The 24772-nt window shown below is 47.3% G+C and overlaps 1 protein-coding gene across 1 annotated transcript in view; it reads left to right on the top strand.

Moving 5' to 3' along the window:
• Positions 1 to 5564: 5564 nt before the first annotated feature.
• mlxipl (MLX interacting protein like) overlaps positions 5565 to 24772 on the top strand; it is a 240718-nt gene continuing 221510 nt past the window's right edge. Inside the window, exon 1 of the mRNA XM_087977196.1 lies at positions 5565 to 5878. Coding sequence (XP_087833322.1) covers positions 5565 to 5878 — 314 coding nt within the window. The remainder of the gene's footprint in view (positions 5879 to 24772) is intronic.

Below are 24772 nucleotides of genomic sequence, written 5' to 3'. Positions count from 1 at the left end.
TAGACTCGACTGCAGGTACAAATAGAGCAGAAACCCAAGTTAGTCATTCTGTTTATACCTTGAAGTGTCTTTGTCTATTCGAAGACTGCAGATGAAATGTAACATTTTATGAATTTTGATACAAATGTTAAATCATATTTTAAACACAGTTATTATATGGTTTTTGGAGAAGCACTTGCAAGCTTCATTTTTCCTGAAGCATATACAGAATTCCCCACTGGAAAAGCAATTTCTCCGAGAGCGTTAACACAGAGTCAAAGTGTGGCGCAGGAAAAACACTTTCTGCTAGAGTGTCAACATAGAGTCATAGAGATGTAAAGCATAGAAACAGACCCTTCTGTCCAAACCATCCATGCCGACCAGATATCCCAACTCAATCTAGTCACACCTGCCAGCACCCGGCCCATATACCTCCAAACCTTGCCTATTCATATACCCATCCAAATGCCTCTTAAATGTTGCAATTGTACCAGCCTCCAGCACTTCTTCTGGCAACTTATTCCATACATGTACCACACTGAGTGAAAAAGTTGCCTCGTAGGTCTCTTTTATATCTTTCCCCTCTCACTGTAAACCTATGCCCTCTAGTTCTGGACTGTCTGACCCCAGAGAAGAGACTTTGCCGATTTACCCTATCCATGCCCTCATAATTTTGTAAACCTCCATAAGGTCACCCCTCAGCCTCCGACGCTCCAGGGAAAACAGCCCCAGCCTGTTCAGCCTCTCCCTATAGCTCAAATCCTCCAACCCTGGCAACATCCTTGTAAATCTTTTCTGAATCCTTTCAAGTTTCACAACATCTTTCTGATAAGAAGGAGACCAGAATTGCACACAATATTCCAAAGTGGCCTAACTAATGTCCTGTACAGCCGCAACTCCTGTACTCAATACTCTGACCAATAAAGGAAAGCATACCAAACGTCTTCTTCACTATCCTATCTACCTGCGACTCCACTTTCAAGGAGCTATGAACCTGCACTCCAAGGTCTCTTTGTTCAGCAACACTCCCTAGGACCTTACCATTAAGTGTGTAAGTCCTGCTAAGATTTGCTTTCCCAAAATTCAGCACCTTGCATTTATCTAAATTAAGCTCCATCTGCCACTTCTCAACCCATTGGCCCATCTGGTCAAGTTCCTGTTGTAATCTGAGGTAACCTTCTTTGCTGTCCACTACACCTCCAATTTTGGTGTCATCTGCAAACTTACTAACTGTAACTCTTATGCTCGCATCCAAATCATTTATGTAAATTACAAAAAGTAGAGGGCCCAGCACCGATCCTTGTGGCACTCCACTGGTCACAGGCCTCCAGTCTGAAGAACAATCCTCCACCACCACCCTCTGTCTTCTACTTTTGAGCCAGTTCTGTACCCAAATAGCTAGTTCTCCCTTTATTCCGTGAGATATAATCTTGCTAATCAGTCTCCCATGGGGAACCTTGTTGAATGCCTTACTGAAATCCATATAGATCACATCTATCGCTCTGCCCTCATCAGTCCTCTTTGTTACTTCTTCAAAAAACTCAATCAGGTTTGTGAGACATGATTTCCCATGCACAAAGCCTTGCCTTTCCAAATACATGTACACCCTTGTCCCTCGGGATTCCCTCCAACAACTTGCCCTCCACTTGCCATCTGGCATAGAGTCGAAAAGTGTGGCGTGGAAAAGCATTTTCTCAGAGTGTTAACACAGAGTCGAAAAGTGTAGCATTGGAAATGCACTTTCTGCAGGTGTGTCAACATAGTCTAAGTCCAGTACACTTTGGTCTCAATATGTTAATTTAGACAAAGGCCTTCCTACGTGACTGTTCTCAGTGTCAATGTGAACCAATTGCTGCAAGCAGTGGACCATTGATATTAATATTGTCTAATTGTAATAAACACTAAGCTTGTGATATTAGTGAGAAGTAGTGGCCTCATTATGTTGATGTGGATCAACAGTCTGACAAGGACTGCCCTGTGACAGTGAGCGCTTTTTGATATACCTTGATTTTGGAGACTGCTAGCCAACACTGCATCAATCATCCATTTTGATCCTTCCAGCCAATGAACATGGACAACTATTCATGACATCAGCATAGCCATTTTTGTGGAATCATACAGGATCGAAATAGGCCTTTCAGCCCATCAAGTCTATACCAACAAAAATCTATATCAACACTGGTCCCACCTTCCACTACTTGGTCTGTAGCCTTGAAAGTTTTATGACATTTCAAATGCGCATCCACAACCTTTTGAAAGGTTTTGTGTCTTAATGACTCTCTAGTTCGTTGTAATCCAGATTCCAACACTGGGGTCTGGGTGAAAATGATTCTTTCAAATCCCTTGTATACTTCCTGTGTTTCACTTTAAAAAGATGCATCCTTCTATGGACTCTTTGACGAAGGGGACTGGTTGCTGTTGATTCCTCTCTGGCCATGTCTCCTATAGTCTTATACAATTCTATTCCGTAACCCTTAATTCCTTTACTGTTCAAAAAGTTATCCAACTTAGCTTTAAAAACATTTATTGAGGAAGCCTCAACCACTTCATTAGGCTGAGAATTCTGTAGATTTACAACCCTCTGGGTGAAGAAGTTCCTTGTCGGTTCAGATCGAAGTCTCCTCCTAATTTTGAGGCTATGTCGTCTTGTCCTAGTTTCACCTGCCAGTGGAGACTTTCTACTTCTATCTTATCTATTCCCTTCATAATTTTATATGTTTCTGTAAGGTTCCCGCCTCATTCTTCTGAATTCCAATGAATATAATCCCAGTCTACTCGTTCTCTCCTCATAAGCCAACCCCCTCAATTCCCGAATCAACCCAGTGGACCTCCAGTGCCAGTACATCCTTTCTCAAGTTTGCAGACCAAAACTACACACAATTCTCCAGGTATGGCCTCACTAGCACCCTGTACAGCTGCAACATAACCTCTCTGCCTTTAAATTCAATCCCTTTAGCAATGAAGGACAAAATTCCAGTTGCCTTAAATACCTGTTGTACCTATAGACCAACCCTCTGTGATGCCTACACAAGGACACCCAGGTCCCTCTGCGTAGCAGCATGCTGCAATTTCTTACCATTCAAGTAGTAGTTCTTTTTACAATTATTCCTACCAAAATGAATGACATTGTACTCCATCTGCCATGCCTTTGCCCACTCACTTACACTATCTATGTTCCTTTGCAAAGTTTCACAGTTCTCTGCACACTTTGCCTGACTTCTCACACAAGTGCCATCCACAGAATTTGACACACTACACGTGGTCCCCAATTCCAAATCATCTCTGTAAATTGTGAATAATTGCAGTCCCAACACGGATCCCTGAGGCACATCAGTGATTGTCAACCAGAATAGCACTCATTTATCCCCACTCTTTGCTTCCTGTTGGTTAACCGATCCTCTATCCACACTAATACATTGCCCGTAACACCATGCATCTTTATCTTATGTGCAGCCTTTTGTGCAACACCTTATTGAATGCCTTTTGGAAATCTAGATACATCACGGGCAGCACGGTGGCACAGTGGTTAGCACTGCTGCCTCACAGCACCAGAGACCTGGGTTCAATTCTCGCCTCAGACGACTGACTGTGTGGAGTTTGCACATTCTCCCCGTGTCTGCGTGAGTTTCCTCCGGGTGCTCCGGTTTCCTCCCACAGACGAAAAATGTGCAGGTCAGGTGAATTGGCCATGCTAAATTGCCTGTAGTGTTAGGTAAGGGGTAAATGTAGGGGTATGGGTGGGTTGTGCTTCGGCGGGTCGGTGTGGACTTGTTGGGCCGAAGAGCCTGTTTCCACACTGTAAGTAATCTAATCTAATTAGTCACATCTACTGGGTCCCCAATATCCACCGTGTTCATAATGCTTTCATAGAATTCCAAAAGATTAGTTAAGTATGACCTGCCCTTCATGAACCCATCCTGCGTTTGCCCGATTTCTAACTAGATGCCTTGCTATTTCTTCCTTGATAATAGACTCAAGTATCTTCTCCAGTACAGAGGTTAAGCTAACCGGTCTATAATTCCACATCTTTTGTCTACTTTCCTTTTTAAGCAGTGGTGTCACATTTGCTGCTTTCCAATCAGCTGGAACTTCCCCAGAGTCGAGTGAATTTTGTAAAATTACCACAAGTGCATTTGCTATTTCTCTCTCTATCTCTTTAGCACCCTGGGATGCATTCCATCAGGGCCAGAGGACTTGTCTACTCTTAGCTCCATTAGCTTGGCTGACACTACCTCTTTCATGATAATGATACATGATAATAACTGTGAATGACTATAACTAGATGAGGAAACTAAAGGTAATATCTCCACATTTGCAGATGACACAAAGCCAGTTGGAAGGATGAGCTGTGAGGAGAATGCAGAGATGGCTCAGTGTGATTTGGACAAATTGAGTGATTGTACTTTATCTGCCATACATTTACCCAGTGTGGCGAATGTGGCTTATCCATTTTGGGAACAAAAACAGGGAGGCAGGTTTTTGTTTTGTTCATTGAAGAGTTGTTCACTCTCACTGATCCAGCTCTCGGAATGTCGGATATGCCAGGCAGGTTATTATATGAATGGTGACAGATTGGAAAAAGGGGCAGGTGTAATGAAACATGGTTGTCCCTGCATGCCAGTTGCTGAAACTAAGCATGTATGCAGTAGGTGACAAAAAAGCAAATGGTATGCTGACCCTTTGAGCTCGAGGATTGGATTACGTGGGCAGGAATGGCTTGCTGCAATTGTACAGAGGCTTGGTGAGACCACACCTTGAGTAGTGGATATAGTTTTGGCCTCCTTATCTGAGGAAGGATATTCCGGCTATGGGGGGAGTGCAATGAAGGTTTACCCAGATGGCAGATGGGATGGCAGGACTGACAGAGGAAAAGAGACAGAATCAGTTAAAACTGTATTCCTTGCAGTTTTGAAGAAGAAAGGCAAATCTCTTGCAACTAATAAAATTCTAACACAACAAGAAAGTTGTAGGACAAATGTTCCTCTTAACTGGGATGCTCAGAACTAGGTTTCACAGTCTAAGGATATGGGGTAGGCTATTTTGGACTGAGATGAAGAGAAACCTCTTCACCCAGCCAGTGATGAGACAATGGAATTCACTCCCACAGAAAGTGTGATTAAACCATTGAATGTTTCAAGAAGTTAATATTATTCTTAAGGCTAAATGGATCAAAAGAAAAGGGAAGAAACCACAAACAGGGTGCTGAGTAGAATGATAGACAATAGAACAATACATCACAGGAACGGCCCTTCAGTCCATCATGTGGTGCCAAACATGATGCCAAATTAAACTAAACCAGTTCCTTAAACACCCCTACAGTATCTGCCTCTACCAACAGCCCTGGCAGCATATTCCGGACTCCTACCACTCTCCTATAAAACATTTGTCCCTCACATCTCCTTTGAACTTTTCCCCTCTCACCTTAAATGCATGCCCCCGAATATTAGACATATATGGAATGGTTTGGCTGATTTGAGGGGCTCCTATTTCCTATGTTTTACATTTGTATATAGTATGAGGAATGGACAGTTATCTCATTATGTTAATATTGTCCAATAGAGACAGGCAGTGGACTCATTAGGTTAATGTCGAGACGCGGACAGAGCAAGTTGCTGCCCTTGGGCCGCAGTGCGATGTGTGCGGATCAGGAACGGCCGGTTGTTTGGGGAGGACAGTGCGAAGCCCGGGCTCCGGTGGTCGGTGTGGCCCGGAGCGGGGACTCTCTGTCCTGTAGCCGCCCGCAGGTGATACACAGCGGCCACTTCATGGTGTCGAGACCTCACGGCGACAGCACATGCAGCGACCTGGAGCAGCAAAGTCCTCAGGCAGAGTGTCCGCACCCTCGGAGCAGTGAGCCCAGCCTCAGCCGCCTGCTGGAGTGCATGAGCTTGGCGTACAGGTACTGGGCCAGCCAGGGCGTGAGGGGAGCCGGCTCCCTCTCATTACTCCTGGACCCCACTAGCGGAGCTCCCGCAGCATTGCTCATTGTTGGGGTTTAGAAGTAAGCGGCTTGGTTGCTCCGTTCCACCTCCTCCTTCCTGAAATCTGCTTTAAGCGCGAGGACCTGGTTTTTGATAGTTTTTGCTGCACGGGGGTATTCAGTCTGAGAGACAAAATGCAGTTCTCCCTGTGGATTTGCCCAAGTGTAGGATTGGAATTTAATCAGCGAGCCACCCTGGTGAACTGTGACAGTAAGATCCTACTCCAAATGAAAGCTCAATTAAAACAAAACCAAAGATACACCTAATAAGGAAAAAGAACAGAAATTCTAACTGAAGCTCATCAGATCTGGCAGTATCTGTGCAGAGAAAGCAGAGTTAGCGTTTTGGGTCCAGTGACCCTTGTTCAGAATGCTCTTTACAAATGAAAGCTTTTGGAAGCATGTTTGCCGGAAATTTGACTCAGAGGCACAGTAGACAGATGCTCTTCAGTAATGACTGCTGCCAGAATAAAACTGAGAAGTTAGGTTCTGTTTGTGACGATACAGAGGTAGACATCAGAAGGGGCTATAGAGTCATAGAGATGTACAGCACGGAAATAGAGCCTTCAGTCCAACTTGTCCATGCTGACCAGATATCCCATCATAATATAGTCCCTCCTGCCAACACTCAGCCCATATCCCTCCAAACCCTTCCTATTCATATACGCATTCAGATGCCTCTTAAATGTTGCAATTGTACCAGCCTCCACCATTTCCTCTAGGAGAAAGTGAGGACTGCAGATGATGGAGATCAGAGCCGAAAATGTGCTGCTGGAAAAGCGCAGCAGGTCAAGCAGCATCCAAGGAGCAGGAGAATCGACGTTTCGGGCATAAGCCCAAAGAAGGGCTTATGCCCGAAACGTCGATTCTCCTGTTCCTTGGATGCTGCCTGACCTGCTGCGCTTTTCCAGCAGCACATTTTCGGCTCTACCATTTTCTCTGGCAGCTCATTCCATACACGTACTACCCTCTGCGTGAAAACGTTGCCCCTCATGTCTCTTTTATACCTTTCCACTCTCACCCTAAACCTATGCCCTCTAGTTTTGGACTCCCCCACCCCAGGGAAACTCCTGTACTCAATACTCTGTCCAATAAAGGAAAGCGTACCAAATGCTATGCAAAGTGCATGCAGAAGCCTGGGACAGCTTTGTCCCACAACACTTCTGCTGTGAGAATAACCACCTTTCAGTCAGGCACAGCGTACCTTCAAAAGGTGCTTGCTGTGTATGACTACAGAGCATGGAATTAGAGGGAGTAAGTTAGAAATGAGAAATTCGGAGAGTAGAAGTGAGGGACAGTGCTTAAAATAGTTGAAAGTGGGTGTGGCATTGTACAGCATTTAGACCCATACCTACCTCTATTTATTCAGTAAGATATAGGGATAAAGGGGTTGGTCTGATTGCATCTGACCTTAAATTGTAGATACTCTTAATTCTTCAGAGAACAAAAGCAAACTGTGAGGGGATAATGACAAAGGAAAGAAAGTTACAATTCAATCTTAATGGTATTAAGTACAAACTCAAGCTATAAAGAAATATCAATTATACTCTCCTTTCTTTGAATGTTCTTGAACTGCTGTAGTCCTTGGGCTGTAGGGGCTCTCTCAATACTGTCAAGAAGTGAGGGAATTCCAGGATTCTGACTGAGCAACAGAGAAGACATGGTGATATGGTTTCAAGTCAAGATGGTGCATGGCTTGGAGGGGAACATGCAGCAGGTAGTATTCCTATTGTATCTGCTGCCCTTGTTCTTCTAGATGGAAGTGGTCGTGGGTTTGAAAGGTGCTGACTGGGGAATTTTGGTAAAGTTCTGCACTGCATCTTGTAGATGGTACACACTGCTGCTACTGAGCATCGGTGGCTGGAGGAAGTGAATGTTTGTGGATCTGGTGATAATCATACAGTTGTTTTGTCCTGGAGGGTGTCAAGCTTCTTGAGTGTTGTTGGAGCTGCCCCATCCAGGCAAGTGGGGAGTTTTCCATCACACTCCTGACTTGTGCCTTGCAGATGGTGGACAGGCTTTAGATGGTCCAGATGTAAGTTACTCGCTACAGAATTCTAAGTTACTATTTATGTGGGCATTCAGTTCAGTTGTCAATGGTGACCACCAGCTTATGGATAGTGGGGTATTCAGCGATGGTAATGCCATTGAATATCAAGGGAGATGGTTAGATTCGTTCTTATTTATTGTCATAGAAACAGGCCCTTCAGCTCACTCTGTCTATTTTTTTTCCAGTGACAAGCAGTGCCCTTCTCATCAAAGGGCAATGCTGTGTGAACTCCTGTTCTTTTTTTTAATTTTTTTTTATTTTTTTTACACACCTGTTCTTTCACTCCCCTGTTTTTCTTTTTTTATATAATTTAACCCCCACACTACCACCTAAGTGCGGTAGTGCTTATTTTTTTCCCCAGCACCCGTGGTGTGTGTGCAGGTGTGAGACACAGTGGGAGACACAAAGTGCACCAATCTTTATTCAATTTCCACCACCAGGAAGATAGGAAAACACCCGGGTGGCCAGTGACAAACACTGCCCTTCACATCAAAGGGCAGTGCTGTGTGATCAAACCAGTGAAGGGGAGGGTAGGGACTAAATCAAAATAGAGTTGGAGGGAGAAATGATGCACTCCACTCCCTGCGGCGCCCACCTCTCCCTGAACAACTCCAGGGTGTTGGTGGACACCGCGTGCTCCTTCTCCAAGGACACCCGGGCCCTAACGTAACCGCGGAAGAGGGGCAAGCAGTCGGCCCTAACGACCCCCTCCACGGCCCGCTGCCTGGACCTGTTGATGGCCAGTTTGGCCAGGCCCAGGAGCAGACCCACGAGGAGGTCTTCAGACCTGCCCTCCTTCCTCCGTACCGGGTGCCCGAAGATCAGGAGCGTGGGACTGAAGTGCAACCAAAAGCAGAGGAGGAGGTTTTTAAGAAAATCAGAAAGGGAGTGCAAACGCCCACACCCAATATACACGTGGTCCACGGACTCCACAGCGCCACAGAACAAGCAGTTGGGCTGGGAGTCCGTGAACCACCGCAACCTGCGGTTGCAGGGGACTGCTGCGTGCAGCACCCTCCACCCCAGATCCCCGAGAGAAAGGGGGAGGACTCCCACGTAGAGAGCCCTCCACTGGGGATCCCCACTGCCCGGTGGCAAATGGGCACGCCAAGGCGTGTCCGGACGGTGGATGAGGGAGAAGAGGTGGACGGTGTGCAGCAGCAGTCTATATAAGGTCCGCCTTTACCCCCTGGAAGGGAACAAAATTAAAATGCTCACTCTGTCTATGCTGACCAATAAATACCAAACCAGATTAATCCCATTTCCCTCACCTGGATCTTGTGCCCTGCCATTGTAAGTACTCATTCAGATACTCCTTAAATGTTGAGAGTACCAGCCTCTATCACTTTCTAAGGCAATGTGTTCCATATTTCCACCATCCTCTGGATAAATTTATTTTTCTCAAATCCTTCTAAACCACTTACTCCTCACCTTAATCTTGTGGCCTCTGTTGTTAGACACATCCATGATGAGTAAAAGATTCTCACAATCCACTCTACCTATGCCTCTCTTAATGTTGCATACCTCAAACATTCACTCTCGAATCCTCCTCTGCTCCACGGTAAACAAACCCAGTCTCTCCTCCGAAGTGAGACTTTACATGCCAGGCAACATCCTGGTGAATCTCCTCTGTATCCTCGCCAGTGCAATCATGTCCTTCAGATAATGTGGGAACCAGAACTGTGCACCAGGATTTGGATCTCACTTTCAATAGCCTAATCAATGTTTTGTAAAATTGTAACAAGACATCCCTGCTTCTATATTCCAAGTTCTAGCTAATGAAGACAAGTATCCTGTATGCGTTGTTTACCTTTCTGTCTACCTGTGTGATCCCTTCAGGGATCTGTGAATTTGAACACCAAGGTCCCTTTGTTGCTCAGTACTCCCGAGGGACGTATGATACATTTTATATATCTTTCCCTCATTAGACCTCCAAAAATGCATCACCACACACTTAAACTCCATCTACCCCCATTGCTCTGCCCAATTTCAATATCTGATTGTAGCCTGAGACCAACCTCCTCACATCCAAGTTGTCAATATACATAACAAACAGCAAGATCTGAGCAGCACCTGTGGTACACTGTGCCTTCTATTTGCAAGCCAGTTTTGAATCCAGTTTGCTAACTTGCCTTGGATCCTGTGAGCTCTTAGCTTATGGACCAGCCTTCCATGTGGGACTCTGTAAAGTGTATGTAAACCACAACTCCACTACCCTCACCCTTTTCAAAACCTCAATGAAATTAGTCAGACAGTATCTCACTCCAACAAATTGTGATGATCATTGCCTGGTACTTGAGATCCTTGCCCTGTGTAAATGTGTCAGTGATTACAATGCCATGCATTAATACCCAGGGCTCTGTGTGTAACCCATACTTTGAATCAGATGGGGGGGGGGGGGGGGGGGGGGGTTGGCATATTCTGTAAGGAATTTTGGGGCAATGTGATATAGTGACTGCTTAATCAATTGTGTCACTTCCATGTGAATAAAAGTGGGATTCAAGACCTGGTGAGCCAGATAACCAGGATTGTAGGAAAAATGTGGAACTGAAAGAGGCTTTATTTACAACAGAACAGACCCAATGAGTTTGGAACTGAATGTAGGTGCAACAAAAGCTGCCAAGAATGATGTAACTCAAGAAACATCGAGAACAGCTGAAACTCCGTTCAAGAAAGAAGATACACTTTCATTCAATTGGTAAACACCTGGAAGGGATGACAAACAGAAAAGGAAGCCTTACATGTATACAAGGCGACCGCCATACCTGCAGGCCCAGTTACTGTGGTTTCAGTTACCCCTGCAGTTTACTGCAGCCTGAACATGTTACACGGAACATTCCAGAACCAGGGACGATGGGGCTGCTGGGAGGTAAATTTCCTGTTTAAACAAATGAGTTCGCTCCTATCCGCAGTTTCAGGATTCCTCGGTAGGTCTTGGAACATACCCCGTGGGTAAGGGGGGGGGGTACTCAATAGTACTTTTCATGATCAAAAAGATTTTAAGCCAGTGAAGTGTTTTTATACTTGTTGGAAATTGACAGCCAATTTTTACACAGCAACGTCCCACCAACACTGGTGAGATAATGATCAGATAATCTGTTTTTCGGTTTTAATTGATAGGATAAGTATTGTCCAGGATGCTCTGAGTAACTCTCCTGCTCACGGCAGAGTGGCCAAGGCTCCTGTTGAATCATTATCAACTCACTGCTCAGAAAACAGTCCCATTCCTTTTCTCAGTTTCCATAACTGTATGTTGAAATCTATGTGGGATCACTTCACTATTGGTGGTCATGCCTTTAGTTATCTTGGTCCGACACTCTGGAGTTCCCTGTTTTACAGTGCCGAATGATTTAGATAAGTTAACTAATTGAGCAAATGGGTGGTCAGTGTAGTATAATGTGGATAAATGTGAGGTCATCCACTTCCGTAGCAAAAACCTTACAGCTATTATCTGACAAATGATAGATTGTGAGAAGCCCCAGGGATATATTGCTGCAACAGTGTAGGGCATTGGTAAGAACACACCTGGAGAAATGTCTGCAGTTTTGGTCTCTTTATCTGCAGAAGGATGTTCCAACTATGAAGGGAGTGCAACAAAGGTTTACGAGACTGATGACTGGGATGGCAGGACTGATTTGTGAGAAGAAACTGGATTGGGTGAATTATGTTCACTTGAATTTGGAAGAATCAAGGGAGATCCCCTAGAAACCTCTGAAATTCTAAAAGGGTTAAGGCAGGAAGGATGTTCCCGATGAGAGTCTAAGGATGCATGGTAGATCCTTTAGGACTGAGATGAAGAGAAATTTCTTCACCTGTGAGCCTGTGGAATTCTCTGCCATGGAAACTACTAAAAGCCAAAATATAGAACGTTTTCATGAAGGTGCTAGACATAGTTCTTGGCACTAAAGGGGTCAAAGGACATGATGAGAATGCAGGAATAGGATACAGGTAATCCATTCTGGAGTCTGTTTGCTGGTTCAAAATCCTGGAATTCCCACCCTTATGGCATTATGGGTAAACTCACAGCAGACAGACTGCAATAGTTTGAGAAGGCATGGTGGCTCATTGGTTAGCACTGCTGCCTCGCAACACTGGTTCAATTCTAACCCCGGGTGACTGTCTGTGTGGAGTTTGTATGTTCTCCCCATGTCTGTGTGAATTTCCTCCTGGTGCTTAGATTTCCTCCCTTAATTTAAAGATGTGCAGGTTAGGTGAATTAGCCATGGGAAATACAGGGTTACAGGGATAGGGTAGGATAGGGTTTGGGTCTGGGTGGGGTGCTCTTTGGACGGTTGGTGTTTGTAGGGATTCTGTGATTCTAAAGCAGCTCTGCATGACCTTCTCAAGAACGACCAGAGATGGAAAATAAATGCTGGCCCAGACAGTGATAAAAGAATAAAAAAAAGACCATTGGTCTGCAATTTGGCATACAGTGCAGGACAGTGCAAAGCATTGTTTGTAAGTCCAGGAAATGTTCAGTTTAAAAAGTTACACCTCTGCATGGAATGGTGTTCGTACATTGGACTTTCATAAGTCGGGGACCCCTTGTTCCAACTTGGATGATCAGCACAAATTGTAATGAATGGCAGAACAGGTTTGACAAGCTGGAGGGTCTATTCCTGCTCCTACATTCCATGCTTCTAACATCTCCCTGAGGACAGAGGTTTCATTGTTTCACCCAAATGGTGGCACCACTGACAATGTGGCAGTAATAGAGTCATAGAGATGTACAGCACGAAAACAGACCCTTCGTTCCATCCTGTCCATGCCGACCACTGCTGCCTCACAGCGCCTGAGACCCGGGTTCAATTCCCGCCTCAGGCGACTGACTATGTGGAGTTTGCACGTTCTCCCTGTGTCTGCGTGGGTTTCCTCCGGGTGCTCCGGTTTCCTCCCACAGTCCAAAAATGTGCAGGTCAGGTGAATTGGCCATGCTAAATTGCCCGTAGTGTTAGGTGAAGGGGTAAATGTAGGGGTATGGGTGGGTTGTGCTTCCGCGAGTCGGTCTGGACTTGTTGGGCCAAAGGGCCTGTTTCCACACTGTAAGTAATCTAATATCCCAACCCAATCTAGTCCCACCTGCCAGCACCTGGCCAATATCCCTCCAAACCCTTCCTATTCATATACCCATATAAATGCCTCTTAAATGTTGCAATTGTGCTAGCCTTCACCACTTCCTCTGGCAGCTCATTCCATGCATGTACCACCCTCTGCATGAAAAAGCTGCCCCTTAGGTCTCTTCTATATCTTTCCCCTCTCATCCTAAACCTATGCCTTATAGTTCTGGACACCCTGACCCCAGGAAAAAGACTTTGTCTATTTATCCTATCCATGCCCCTCATAATTTTGTAAACCTCTATAAGGTCACCCCTCAGCCTCCGACGCTCCAGGGAAAACAGCCCCAGCCTATTCAGCCTGCCCCTATATCTCAAATCCTCCAACCCTGGTAACATCCTTGTAAATCTTTTCTGAACCCTTTCAAGTTTCATAACATCATTCCTATAAGGAGACCAGAATTGCATGTAATATTCCTGAAGAAGGGCTTATGCCCGAAACGTCGATTCTCCTGTTCCCTGGATGCTGCCTGACCTGCTGCGCTTTTCCAGCAACACATTTTCAGCTCTGATCTCCAGCATCTGCAGCCCTCACTTTCTCCTCAAATATTCCAACAGTGGCCTAACCAATGTCCTGTAGAGCCGCAACATGACCTCCCAACTCTTGTACTCAATACTCTGACCAATAAAGGAAAGCATACCAAACGCCTTCTTCACTATCCTATCTACCTGCGACTCCACTTTCAAGGAGCTATGAACCTGCACTCCAAGGTCTCTTTGTTCAGCAACACTCCCGAGGACCTTACCATTAAGTGTATAAATCCTGCTACGATTTGCTTTCCCAAAATGCAGTACCTCGCATTTATCTGAATTAAACTCCATCTGCCACTTCTCAGCCCATTTGCCCATCTGGTCAAGATCCCATTGTAATCTGAGGTAACCCTCTTCGCTGTCCATTACACCACCAATTTTGGTGTCATCTGCACACTTACTAACTGTACCTCTTATGCTCACATCCAAATTATTTATGTAAATGACAAAAAGTAGAGGTCCCAGCACCGATCCTTGTGGCACTCCACTGGTCACAGGCCTCCAGTCTGAAAAACAGCCCTCCACCACCACCCTCTGTCTTCTACCTTTGAGCCAGTTCTGTATCCAAATGGCTAGTTCTCCCTGTATTCCATGAGATCTAACCTTGCTAATCAGTCTCCCATGGGGAACCTTGTTGAACGCCTTACTGAAGTCCATATAGATCATATCTACTGCTCTGCCCTCATCAATCCTCTTTGTTACATGATTTCCCATGCACAAAGCCATGTTGACTATCTTGAATCAGTCCTTGCCTTTCCAAATACATGTATATCCAGTCCCTCAGGATTCCCTGTATCAACTTGCCCACCACCAACGTCAGGCTCACTCGTCTATAGTTCCCTGGCTTGTCCTTACCACCTTTCTTAAACAGTGGCACCATGTTAGCCAACCTCCAGTCTTCTGGCACCTGACCTGTGACTATACAAATATGTCAGTAAGAGGCAATTATTTCTCTAGCTTCCCCCAGAGTTCGAGGCTACCCTTTAGAACTGGACTGAAGTATTGACTTAGATTTTTGTATTCAAATCCTGGAGTGGTACATGAATCCCCAAGTTTCTTTTCAGCTCCGAGATATGGAATAGAATATCTTTCATTGTCAGAGTGCACTGTAGCTAATTGGGGGGGAAGGCATAGTGCCACAAGGTGCCATCATTTCTTACTGAGTAAAAGAAATTTTGACAATACGTGGCATATTGTAGGTTGGATGGGAAAGTATTTTGAATCAGCTTAATTGGATCAAAGGTATTGGCTGACAGTAAATCTGATTGCATAAAATTGACTGGAGGTTGCTGTCTTTGAGTGCTGATATTGATGCTGATGGGGTGATAATGAGAGGGTTTTGAGAGTCAATTGCGTTGCTGGGTAGAGATGTTCTGATTAGCCTGTTCAAAGACATGCAGGAGCTGAATGTGGGTCTCTAGCTCAGAGATAGGGAAAGTACCACTGCACCAACAAATACCTGGCACCATGGAGATGAGCGAATAACACTGTGTTTGTGTGCTGTGCTCACATCACCTACATTGGATACAGGGGAAACAATAAACCCCACACCTCTTACCGGGCCTTATTGAATTCATGGCCCAAATGAATAGAGAGGATAGCTCAGAGGATCTTCATTTGAGGCAAACTTGAAGGATTTCAATAATATAAATCAAGTTGGATGCTTCCAGCAGCCATCTTACAGGGACAAGGGAAAAGAAGATATTCATGAACATGACTATAAACAGGGGACTGTTGGGATGTTTGTCCACAGATACCTGACGGTGGCAGGACAGGTTAATAGGGTAGGCAGACAGGACGTTTGCCTTTATCATTTGTGGTATAGAGTCGAAGAGCAGGGAGGCTTTGTTTTTCATCTTGTCCTCCTCAGAACTAGGACATAAACCAGATGTGAAGCTTCTCATCTCAACTGAGGCTCTCCATGGGGCAGTATACAGATGGGCAGTGATCTAAGTAAACATATTGAGCTACCTACTTAATGGGCAGCTCCGACAGTCTGCTGTTACTTTCAAAGGGGCATGACAGAGTTTTCTGGCTGTACCTGGAGACGGTGCAACAGAGATTCACCACGATGTTGCCTGGGATGTAAAACCTTAGATGTGAGGAGAGACTGGATAGATTGGGTTTGTTTTCTCTGGAGCAAAGGAGGCTGAGAGAGGTGTACAGAATTATGAGAGGCATAGATAAGGTCGATCATTTTCCCCATGGCAGATGTGTCTAAGACCAGTGGGCAGACATTTAAGGTGAGGAGTAAGTGATGAATAAAATTTTCACCAGAGTGGAGCATCCAGTCTGAGACGGTGGTGGAGGCAGGAACCACTCGCAACATTTTTAGATTAGATTACTTACAGTGTGGAAACAGGCCCTTCGGCCCAACAAGTCCACACCGACCCGCCGAAGCGCAACCCACCCATACCCCTACATTTACCCCTTATTACCTAACACTAAGGGCAATTTAGCATGGCCAATTCACCTGACCTGCACATCTTTGGACTGTGGGAGGAAACCGGAGCACCCGGAGGAAACCCACGCAGACACGGGGAGAATGTGCAAACTCCACACAGTCAGTCGCCTGAGTCGGGAATTGAACCCGGGTCTCTGGCGCTGTGAGGCAGCAGTGCTAACCACTGTGCCACCGTGCCGCCCACTATTTAAGAAGCATCTGGATGAGCACATAAAATGCCAGGGCACAGTAGACTGTGGGTCAAGTGCTAGTAAATGGCATTAGCACAGTTTGGTATTTGTTCATCAGAAACATGATGGGCCAAACGGCATGTTTCTATGTTTTATGACTCGAATGTTTCCTTCACCCTCCAGGCATGTTGGTCCTTCTGATGTGGAAACGGGTGGCATTACCCAATTACTGATATCTTGCTGGAAATCAGAGAAGCCAAAGAATCTCTGTACTCTAAGAGAAGTGTGGCTATGTGATTCATTCGGGATGGTGGGATCCTCAGTGACTTAAGGAGTCATTGAGCGCATCGTGGTGAATCTCTGTTGCACTGTCTCCAGGTACAGCCAGAAAACTCTGTCATGCCCCGTGAAAGTAACAGCAGACTGTCGGAGCTGCCCATTAAGTAGGTAGCTCAATATGTTTACTTAGATCACTGCCCATCTGTATACTGCCCCATGGAGAGCCTCAGTTGAGATGAGAAGCTTCACATCTGGTTTATGTCCTAGTTCTGAGGAGGACAAGATGAAAAACAAAGCCTCCCTGCTCTTCGACTCTATACCACAAATGATAAAGGCAAACGTCCTGTCTCTACAGGCTCAAAATATATACAGCAGGGCCTTCTGTCAACAGAGAAATGTTGTTCCCAATAGTTGATGGAAAGGGAGGAGGGAACATTGATTCAAAGTTTTGGGAAGAGATCTTGGGAAAATACTTTTTGAAAGCACTTGTAGATGGCAACAAATGATAGACTCGGAAAAGAAGAGAAAGTATATTTTTTGTTTAAACTTCGAATTTGTGGCCTATGATGTTATTGGTCAGTGATTTCAGGAGGAAATTGGAGAGCAGTTGAAGAAAATAAACCTGCTGGACAGCAAGGATTGAGTAGGACTGTCTCGATGATAGACTAAATGTGCCATTAATTTTTGAAAAATAAAATTATTGTACTGTGGGCGTCACTGACTATGACTTCCTGGTGGAAGGGGCAGACAAATTACTAATGAAGTTCAACTCTAGAAAGTCAGGGATACTTTATTGGTAAAAGAATCAGGTGAGAATACAAGCCCAGCAGTCAGGGGATGTCAGAACGCGGGCATTATGGAAAATAAAGAACATGAAAGCATGGGAAGGGTTAAAGCATGAAGCCCACTGGCAATCTGTGGTCTGTGGAAGGCAGGATGGGATAAGAATAGTGGACTGCTCTTACACCAATTAGCAGAGTAAGGTTAAGGCTGAAAGGTCACTATGGCGAGATGAGATAACACAAGTAATAAAGCAAGTTTCTCTGTTAAGTGTTATTATGACAGCATTGGGACCATAAATATTTGGGACATGACATTAAAATATCTAATTAATAGTTAGTAGAGTCAGCTTGAGACAGGAGACTATTGTAATAGATGGAACAGCTAAATATCTATCATGACAAGTTAGCCTGCAATGGAAGATCACTGTAGCAGAGTTAGCAGTAAATATCTAACCGTGACGTTAGAATAACATTAAGTGGAATGTACAACTAAAGAGATAATGAGAACTAATATCATTGGTTTATTGTGTAGCTAAAGTGAGGTACTTTGATTAATATAGTTGGACATGCTGATAAACTAACAGAAACATGATTTAAAAAAATTAAAATCCATGAACCCTGAGGTTCGTGGGCATTCGAGAATCTGCTTTCTTAGTGTCACGGTTTTGTGTTTGCAAATAAAAGACCTACTTCTTGAAGAACTCTCTGCATTTCCTGGTGATTCTCTATATTTCTTCCACGACAGGATCCAGTCGTATTTGTAGCACAACTAAAACAAAAAGCTGCAGATGTTGGAAATCTGAAACAAAAACAGAAATTGCTGGAGGAACTCAGCAGGTCTGACTGCATCTGTGGGAAGAAAGCAGAGTTAACATTTCGAGTCTGGTATCTCCACTTTAGGATGGTTTCTTTATCAGTGTTTGTACACAGATGTTTCAAGGAGCAGCACAACAGAGCTGTGGGGTCACAGGGAGTCAGAAGGGTTATGGGGAAAGGGAAGGAAAAGGGATGTGAGGAATGTCGTATCAAATGTGATCCTCTTGGATGGTGGAGCAGGCTTGGAGGTCGAACAACATACTCCTGAACCATTTCTTATGGTCTTAACAGTGACTCAACTATCCCAGATCCTGAACAGAAGTACGAAAGCCAGGAGGCTAATCTCTACCGATAGAAACATTGGTCTGGCCACAGTGCAATGCTATTTCGGAAAGTTCTGAAGGGTTTCAAATGTTCAAAAGATTAGAAAATATTTACACAAATGGTTCCAGGATTTAGGGCAGTGCATCACAAACATTCACCCACTGTGACCTCATTTTCAACCTTGAAAATTGTTGTGGCCCCTCAGTTGGAGCAGAGATTGTGCTCTATCGAGCTAAAAGACATTAAAAAGAGATTTGATCAAGGTGTTCAAAATCAGGAAAGGTTCAGACAATGTGCTGGTAAGAAACTGTTTGCTAGGCTGGTGTTGATAATCGGTTGGTGCAGATTGAAAGTGAGTGCCAGTTAGGATTTGGAATGTGCTGCCTTAGACATTGCTGGATACATATTCATTAGTAGCTTTCAGGTGGATGTTGACCAAATACTTGAAGTAGAAAGGAGTTTCCGGGAAATGAGGAAGGAGTTTCCAGGAAATGAGGAAGGACTAGGAGTGGGACTAACTGGATTGCTATTTGAAAGAGCCAGCTGATGGATTAAATGTGCCCCCCGCTCCATGCTGTACTTAATTCATAGTTTTGCTCTTCGTTTTGTTTATGTTGACTGTTCAAAATACATCTCGCTGTGCACACAGTATTTTTAATATCAATCTTTAACTATCTGTATCCAACTACCTGCGTCTATCTCAAGCCTGAAAAGTCATCTCTGGCTCTCTGACAGCTGTTTTTGTTTATACACTAATTTATTACAATGGCTGTTTTAGTTTAATGTGACCTGTCATTTTGTAAATTTTGCAGCTTTTGAGTCGATGGAAGATTAATTTCTTTGAGGTGAGCTTAGGTTTTGTAAAATGTGCTTTTTCAGCAGATTTTTCTTGCCAGCAGTTAAGTGAATGTACAGTGTACAAAGGTTAACAGCTTTCTTAATCGTCTTCGTAAGCACATGAAGAGTGTTATGTTCCTAAGGAGAGTTCCATTTCCATGCCATTAGTGCAGACAGTTGGTGCTTTAATTAGATTGCATTGTTCATTTCTCATCACAGTTGAACAACAGCTCAGTTACCAGCAATGTTCACTGAAAGGCAGACATGCCCCTTGCCCTTTTCATGTTCTGTGTAAAGAATTAACAAAGGGACTTTTGTAACACTCCAAGTTCCTCATAACAGTGTAAATGTTGATGACTGATCAAAGGTCATTTGTTCCTCTATAACCCTTTGAAGATGGCTCGCAGTAAAACCATAAGAAACAGAAACAGGAGTAGGCCGTTCAGCCTGTCATGCCTGAGCCATCATTTGATAGGATCATGGCTGACCCGGCATTCCTCACATCGGCTTTCCTGTCCTTTCCTCCCAACCCTTGATTCCCAACTGATCAAGAATCAGCTTTAAATAGACTCAAGGACTCTGCCCTCACAGCTCTCTGTGGCAAAGAGTTCCAAAGGCTGTCAACTCTCTGAAAGAAGAAATTTCTCCTCATCTGAATCTTCAATTGGTGCCCCTTTATTCGGAGCCGGTGCCCTCTGGCCCCAGACTCTCCCATGAGGGAAATATCCTCTCAGCATTGACCCTGTCAAAAGTCCTTTAAGGATCCTCTCTGTTTCACTGAGATCACTTCTCATTGTTCAAAACTCCAGTGAGGAGAGACCCAACCTGCTTTGCTTTTACGAGGGAACATCCTCGTGAACCTTCTTTGAGCTGTCTCCAATGAACTGATATCTTTCCTCAGATAAGGGGACCAAAACTGCTCTCAGTACTCAAGATGTGATCTCACCAGCTCTTTGTACAGTTGCTGTAAGATTTCACCATCCTGTTGCTCTTTCACCTTTCAATAATCTGTTTACGTATCTGTACCTCTATCTCCCGCTCGCCTTTGGGAGGCCTGAGTACAGCCCCAACATTGTTACCGCACCCTCCCTATTGCTGCGCTTTGCCCATATTGCCTCACTTCTTGAGTCCTCCATAGTGCCCTCCTTCAGCACAGCTGCAACTCCTCCAGCCTCCCTCTTTATCCCGCCTGAAACATGGATAGCCTGGGATATATAATTGCCAGTTATGCCCTTCCTTGAACCAAGTCCCAGTAGTTGCAATTACACCATAATCCCAGGTACTAATCCAGGCCCTAGGTTCATCTGCCTTACCTTCGACACATCTTGTATTAAAACAAATGCACCTCAGACCACCTGTCCCTTTACATTCATCCTCAGCCCCCTGCCTACTCTTCCCCTTAGTCACACTGCCTTTATTATCTAGTTCCTTACAGGCTTTAGTTACTATCAGCTTACTGCCACTAACCTCCTCATTTACGTTCCCTGAAAGAGTCAGAGACATCAGCCGCATCCCAGAGCTCCCACATTGAGCAAGAGGAGCATAACACACGTCTGGGATCTCCTGCCATTTTTAATCTTAAGCTTAACTTAGTCCAACTATAATATCAAATAATAGATAGGTGATAATAAGAAAATAGAAAATCCTTACCATATCAATACACCACAGAGATCTTTTTGGTTAGAGGAGGAGGGTGGGTGGCAGACACGACACTTGTAGCGTCTCAGGTTCAGCCACTGCCCAAATATATCAGTTCACTCACTCTCCCCTCTCCCACTCAGTTCACTCACTCTCCTCACTCCCACTCAGCCCCTCACTCTCCCCACTCCCACTCAGCTCCTCACTCTCCCCACTCCCACTCAGCCCCTCACTCTCCCCACTCCCACTCAGCCCCTCACTCTCCCCACTCCCACTCAGCCCCTCACTCTCCCCGCACCCACTCAGCCCCTCACTCTCCCCACTCAGCCCCTCACTCTCCCACTCAGCTCCTCACTCTCCCACTCAGCCCCTCACTCTCCCACTCAGCTCCTCACTCTCCCACTCAGCTCCTCACTCTCCCCGCTCCCACTCAGCCCCTCACTCTCCCCACTCCCACTCAGCTCCTCACTCTCCCACTCAGCTCCTCGCTCTCCCCACTCCCACTCAGCCCCTCACTCTCCCCACTCCCACTCAGCCCCTCACTCTCCCCACTCCCACTCAGCCCCTCACTCTCCCCACTCCCACTCAGCCCCTCACTCTCCCCACTCCCACTCAGCCCCTCACTCTCCCCACTCCCACTCAGCTCCTCTCTCTCCCCACTCCAACTCAGCTCCTCACTCTCCCACTCAGCTCCTCACTCTCTCCACTCCCACTCAGCTCCTCACTCTCCCCACTCCCACTCAGCTCCTCACTCTCCCCACTCCCACTCAGCCCCTCACTCTCCCCACTCCCACTCAGCTCCTCACTGTCCCCACTCCCACGCAGCTCCTCACTCTCCCGTCTCCCACTCAGCTCCTCACTCTCCCCACTCCCACTCAGCTCCTCACTCTCCTCACTCTCCCACTCAGCTCCTCTCTCTCCCCACTCCAACTCAGCTCCTCACTCTCCCACTCAGCTCCTCACTCTCTCCACTCCCACTCAGCTCCTCACTCTCCCCACTCCCACTCAGCTCCTCACTCTCCCCACTCCCACTCAGCCCCTCACTCTCCCCACTCCCACTCAGCTCCTCACTGTCCCCACTCCCACTCAGCTCCTCACTCTCCCGTCTCCCACTCAGCTCCTCACTCTCCCCACTCCCACTCAGCTCCTCACTCTCCTCACTCTCCCACTCAGCTCCTCACTCTCCCCACTCCCACTCAGCTCCTCTCTCTCTCCACTCCCACTCAGCTCCTCACTCTCCCGTCTCCCACTCAGCTCCTCACTCTCCCCACTCCCACTCAGCTCCTCACTCTCCTCACTCTCCCACTCAGCTCCTCACTCTCCCCACTCCCACTCAGCTCCTCGCTCTCCCCGCTCCCACTCAGCTCCTCTCTCTCCCCGCTCCCACTCAGCTCCTCACTCTCCCCACTCCCACTCAGCTCCTCACACTCCCCACTCCCACTCAGCTCCTCACTCTCCCCGCTCCCACTCAGCTCCTCACTCTCCCCGCTCCCACTCAGCTCCTCACTCTCCCCACTCCCACTCAGCTCCTCACTCTCCCCGCTCCCACTCAGCTCCTCTCTCTCCCCGCTCCCACTCAGCTCCTCACACTCCCCACTCCCACTCAGCTCCTCACTCTCTCCACTCCCACTCAGCTCCTCACTCTCTCCACTCCCACTCAGCTCCTCACACTCCCCACTCCCACTCAGCTCCTCACTCTCCCCGCTCCCACTCAGCTCCTCACTCTCTCCACTCCCACTCAGCTCCTCACACTCCCCACTCCCACTCAGCTCCTCACTCTCCCCGCTCCCACTCAGCTCCTCACTCTCCCCACTCCCACTCAGCTCCTCACTCTCCCGGCTCCCACTCAGTTCCTCTCTCTCCCCGCACCCGCTCAGCTCCTCACTCTCCCCACTCCCACTCAGCTCCTCACTCTCCCACTCAGCTCCTCACTCTCCCCGCTCCCACTCAGCTCCTCACTCTCCTCACTCCGACTCAGCTCCTCACTCTCCCCACTCCCACTCAGCTCCTCGCTCTCCCCACTCCCACTCAGCTCCTCGCTCTCCCCACTCCCACTCAGCTCCTCGCTCTCCCCACTCCCACTCAGCTCCTCGCTCTCCCCACTCCCAATCAGCTCCTCACTCTCCCCACTCCCACTCAGCTCCTCACTCTCCCCACTCCCACTCAGCTCCTCGCACTCCCCACTCCCACTCAGCTCCTCACTCTCTCCACTCCCACTCAGCTCCTCACTCTCCCACTCAGCTCCTCACTCTCCCCACTCCCACTCAGCTCCTCACTCTCCCACTCAGCTCCTCACTCTCCCCACTCCCACTCAGCTCCTCACACTCCTCACTCACCCCACTCCCAATCAGCTCCTCACTCCCACTCAGCTCCTCACTCTCCCCACTCCCACTCAGCTCCTCACTCTCCCCACTCCCACTCAGCTCCTCGCTCTCCCCACTCCCACTCAGCTCCTCACACTCCTCACTCACCCCACTCCCAATCAGCTCCTCACTCCCACTCAGCTCCTCACTCTCCCCACTCCCACTCAGCTCCTCACTCTCCCCACTCCCACTCAGCTCCTCGCTCTCCCCACTCCCACTCAGCTCCTCGCTCTCCCCACTCCCACTCAGCTCCTCACTCTCTCCACTCCCACTCAGCTCCTCACTCTCCCCACTCCCACTCAGCTCCTCACTCTCCCACTCAGCTCCTCACTCTCCCCACTCCCACTCAGCTCCTCACTCTCCCACTCAGCTCCTCGCTCTCCCCACTCCCACTCAGCTCCTCACTCTCCCACTCAGCTCCTCACTCTCCCCACTCCCACTCAGCTCCTCGCACTCCCCACTCCCACTCAGCTCCTTACTCTCTCCACTCCCACTCAGCTCCTCACTCTCCCACTCAGCTCCTCACTCTCCCCACTCCCACTCAGCTCCTCACTCTCCCACTCAGCTCCTCACTCTCCCCACTCCCACTCAGCTCCTCACACTCCCCACTCCCACTCAGCTCCTCACTCTCTCCACTCCCACTCAGCTCCTCACTCTCCCCACTCCCACTCAGCTCCTCACTCTCCCCACACCCACTCAGCTCCTCGCTCTCCCCACACCCACTCAGCTCCTCACTCTCTCCACTCTCACTCAGCTCCTCACTCTCCCCACTCCCACTCAGCTCCTCACTCTCCCCACTCCCACTCAGCTCCTCACGGTCCCCTCTCCCACTCAGCTCCTCACTGTCCCCGCTCCCACTCAGCTCCTCACTCTCCCCTCTCCCACTCAGCTCCTCACTCTCCTCACTCCCACTCAGCTCCTCACTCTCACCACTCCCACTCAGCTCCTCGCTCTCCCCACTCCCACTCAGCTCCTCGCTCTCCCCACTCCCACTCAGCTCCTCACTCTCCCCACTCCCAATCAGCTCCTCACTCTCCTCACTCCCACTCAGCTCCTCACTCTCCCCACTCCCACTCAGCTCCTCGCACTCCCCACTCCCACTCAGCTCCTCACTCTCTCCACTCCCACTCAGCTCCTCACTCTCCTCACTCCCACTCAGCTCCTCGCTCTCCCCGTTCCCACTCAGCTCCTCACTCTCCCCACTCCCACTCAGCTCCTCACACTCCCCACTCCCACTCAGCTCCTCACTCTCTCCACTCCCACTCAGCTCCTCACTCTCCCCACTCCCACTCAGCTCCTCACTCTCCCCACTCCCACTCAGCTCCTCACTCTCCCCACTCCCACTCAGCTCCTCGCTCTCCCCACTCCCACCCAGCTCCTCGCTCTCCCCACTCACACTCAGCTCCTCACTCTCCCCACTCCCAATCAGCTCCTCACTCTCCTCA

The sequence above is a fragment of the Chiloscyllium plagiosum genome, unplaced genomic scaffold, assembly GCF_037043375.1.
Source record: "Chiloscyllium plagiosum isolate Xiang-an unplaced genomic scaffold, Cpla_swu_hap1 HiC_scaffold_31, whole genome shotgun sequence".
Classification (NCBI taxonomy): Eukaryota; Metazoa; Chordata; class Chondrichthyes; order Orectolobiformes; family Hemiscylliidae; genus Chiloscyllium; species Chiloscyllium plagiosum.
Note: the sequence above shows the minus strand (reverse complement) of the source record. Positions and strands in the feature narration are given on the sequence as shown.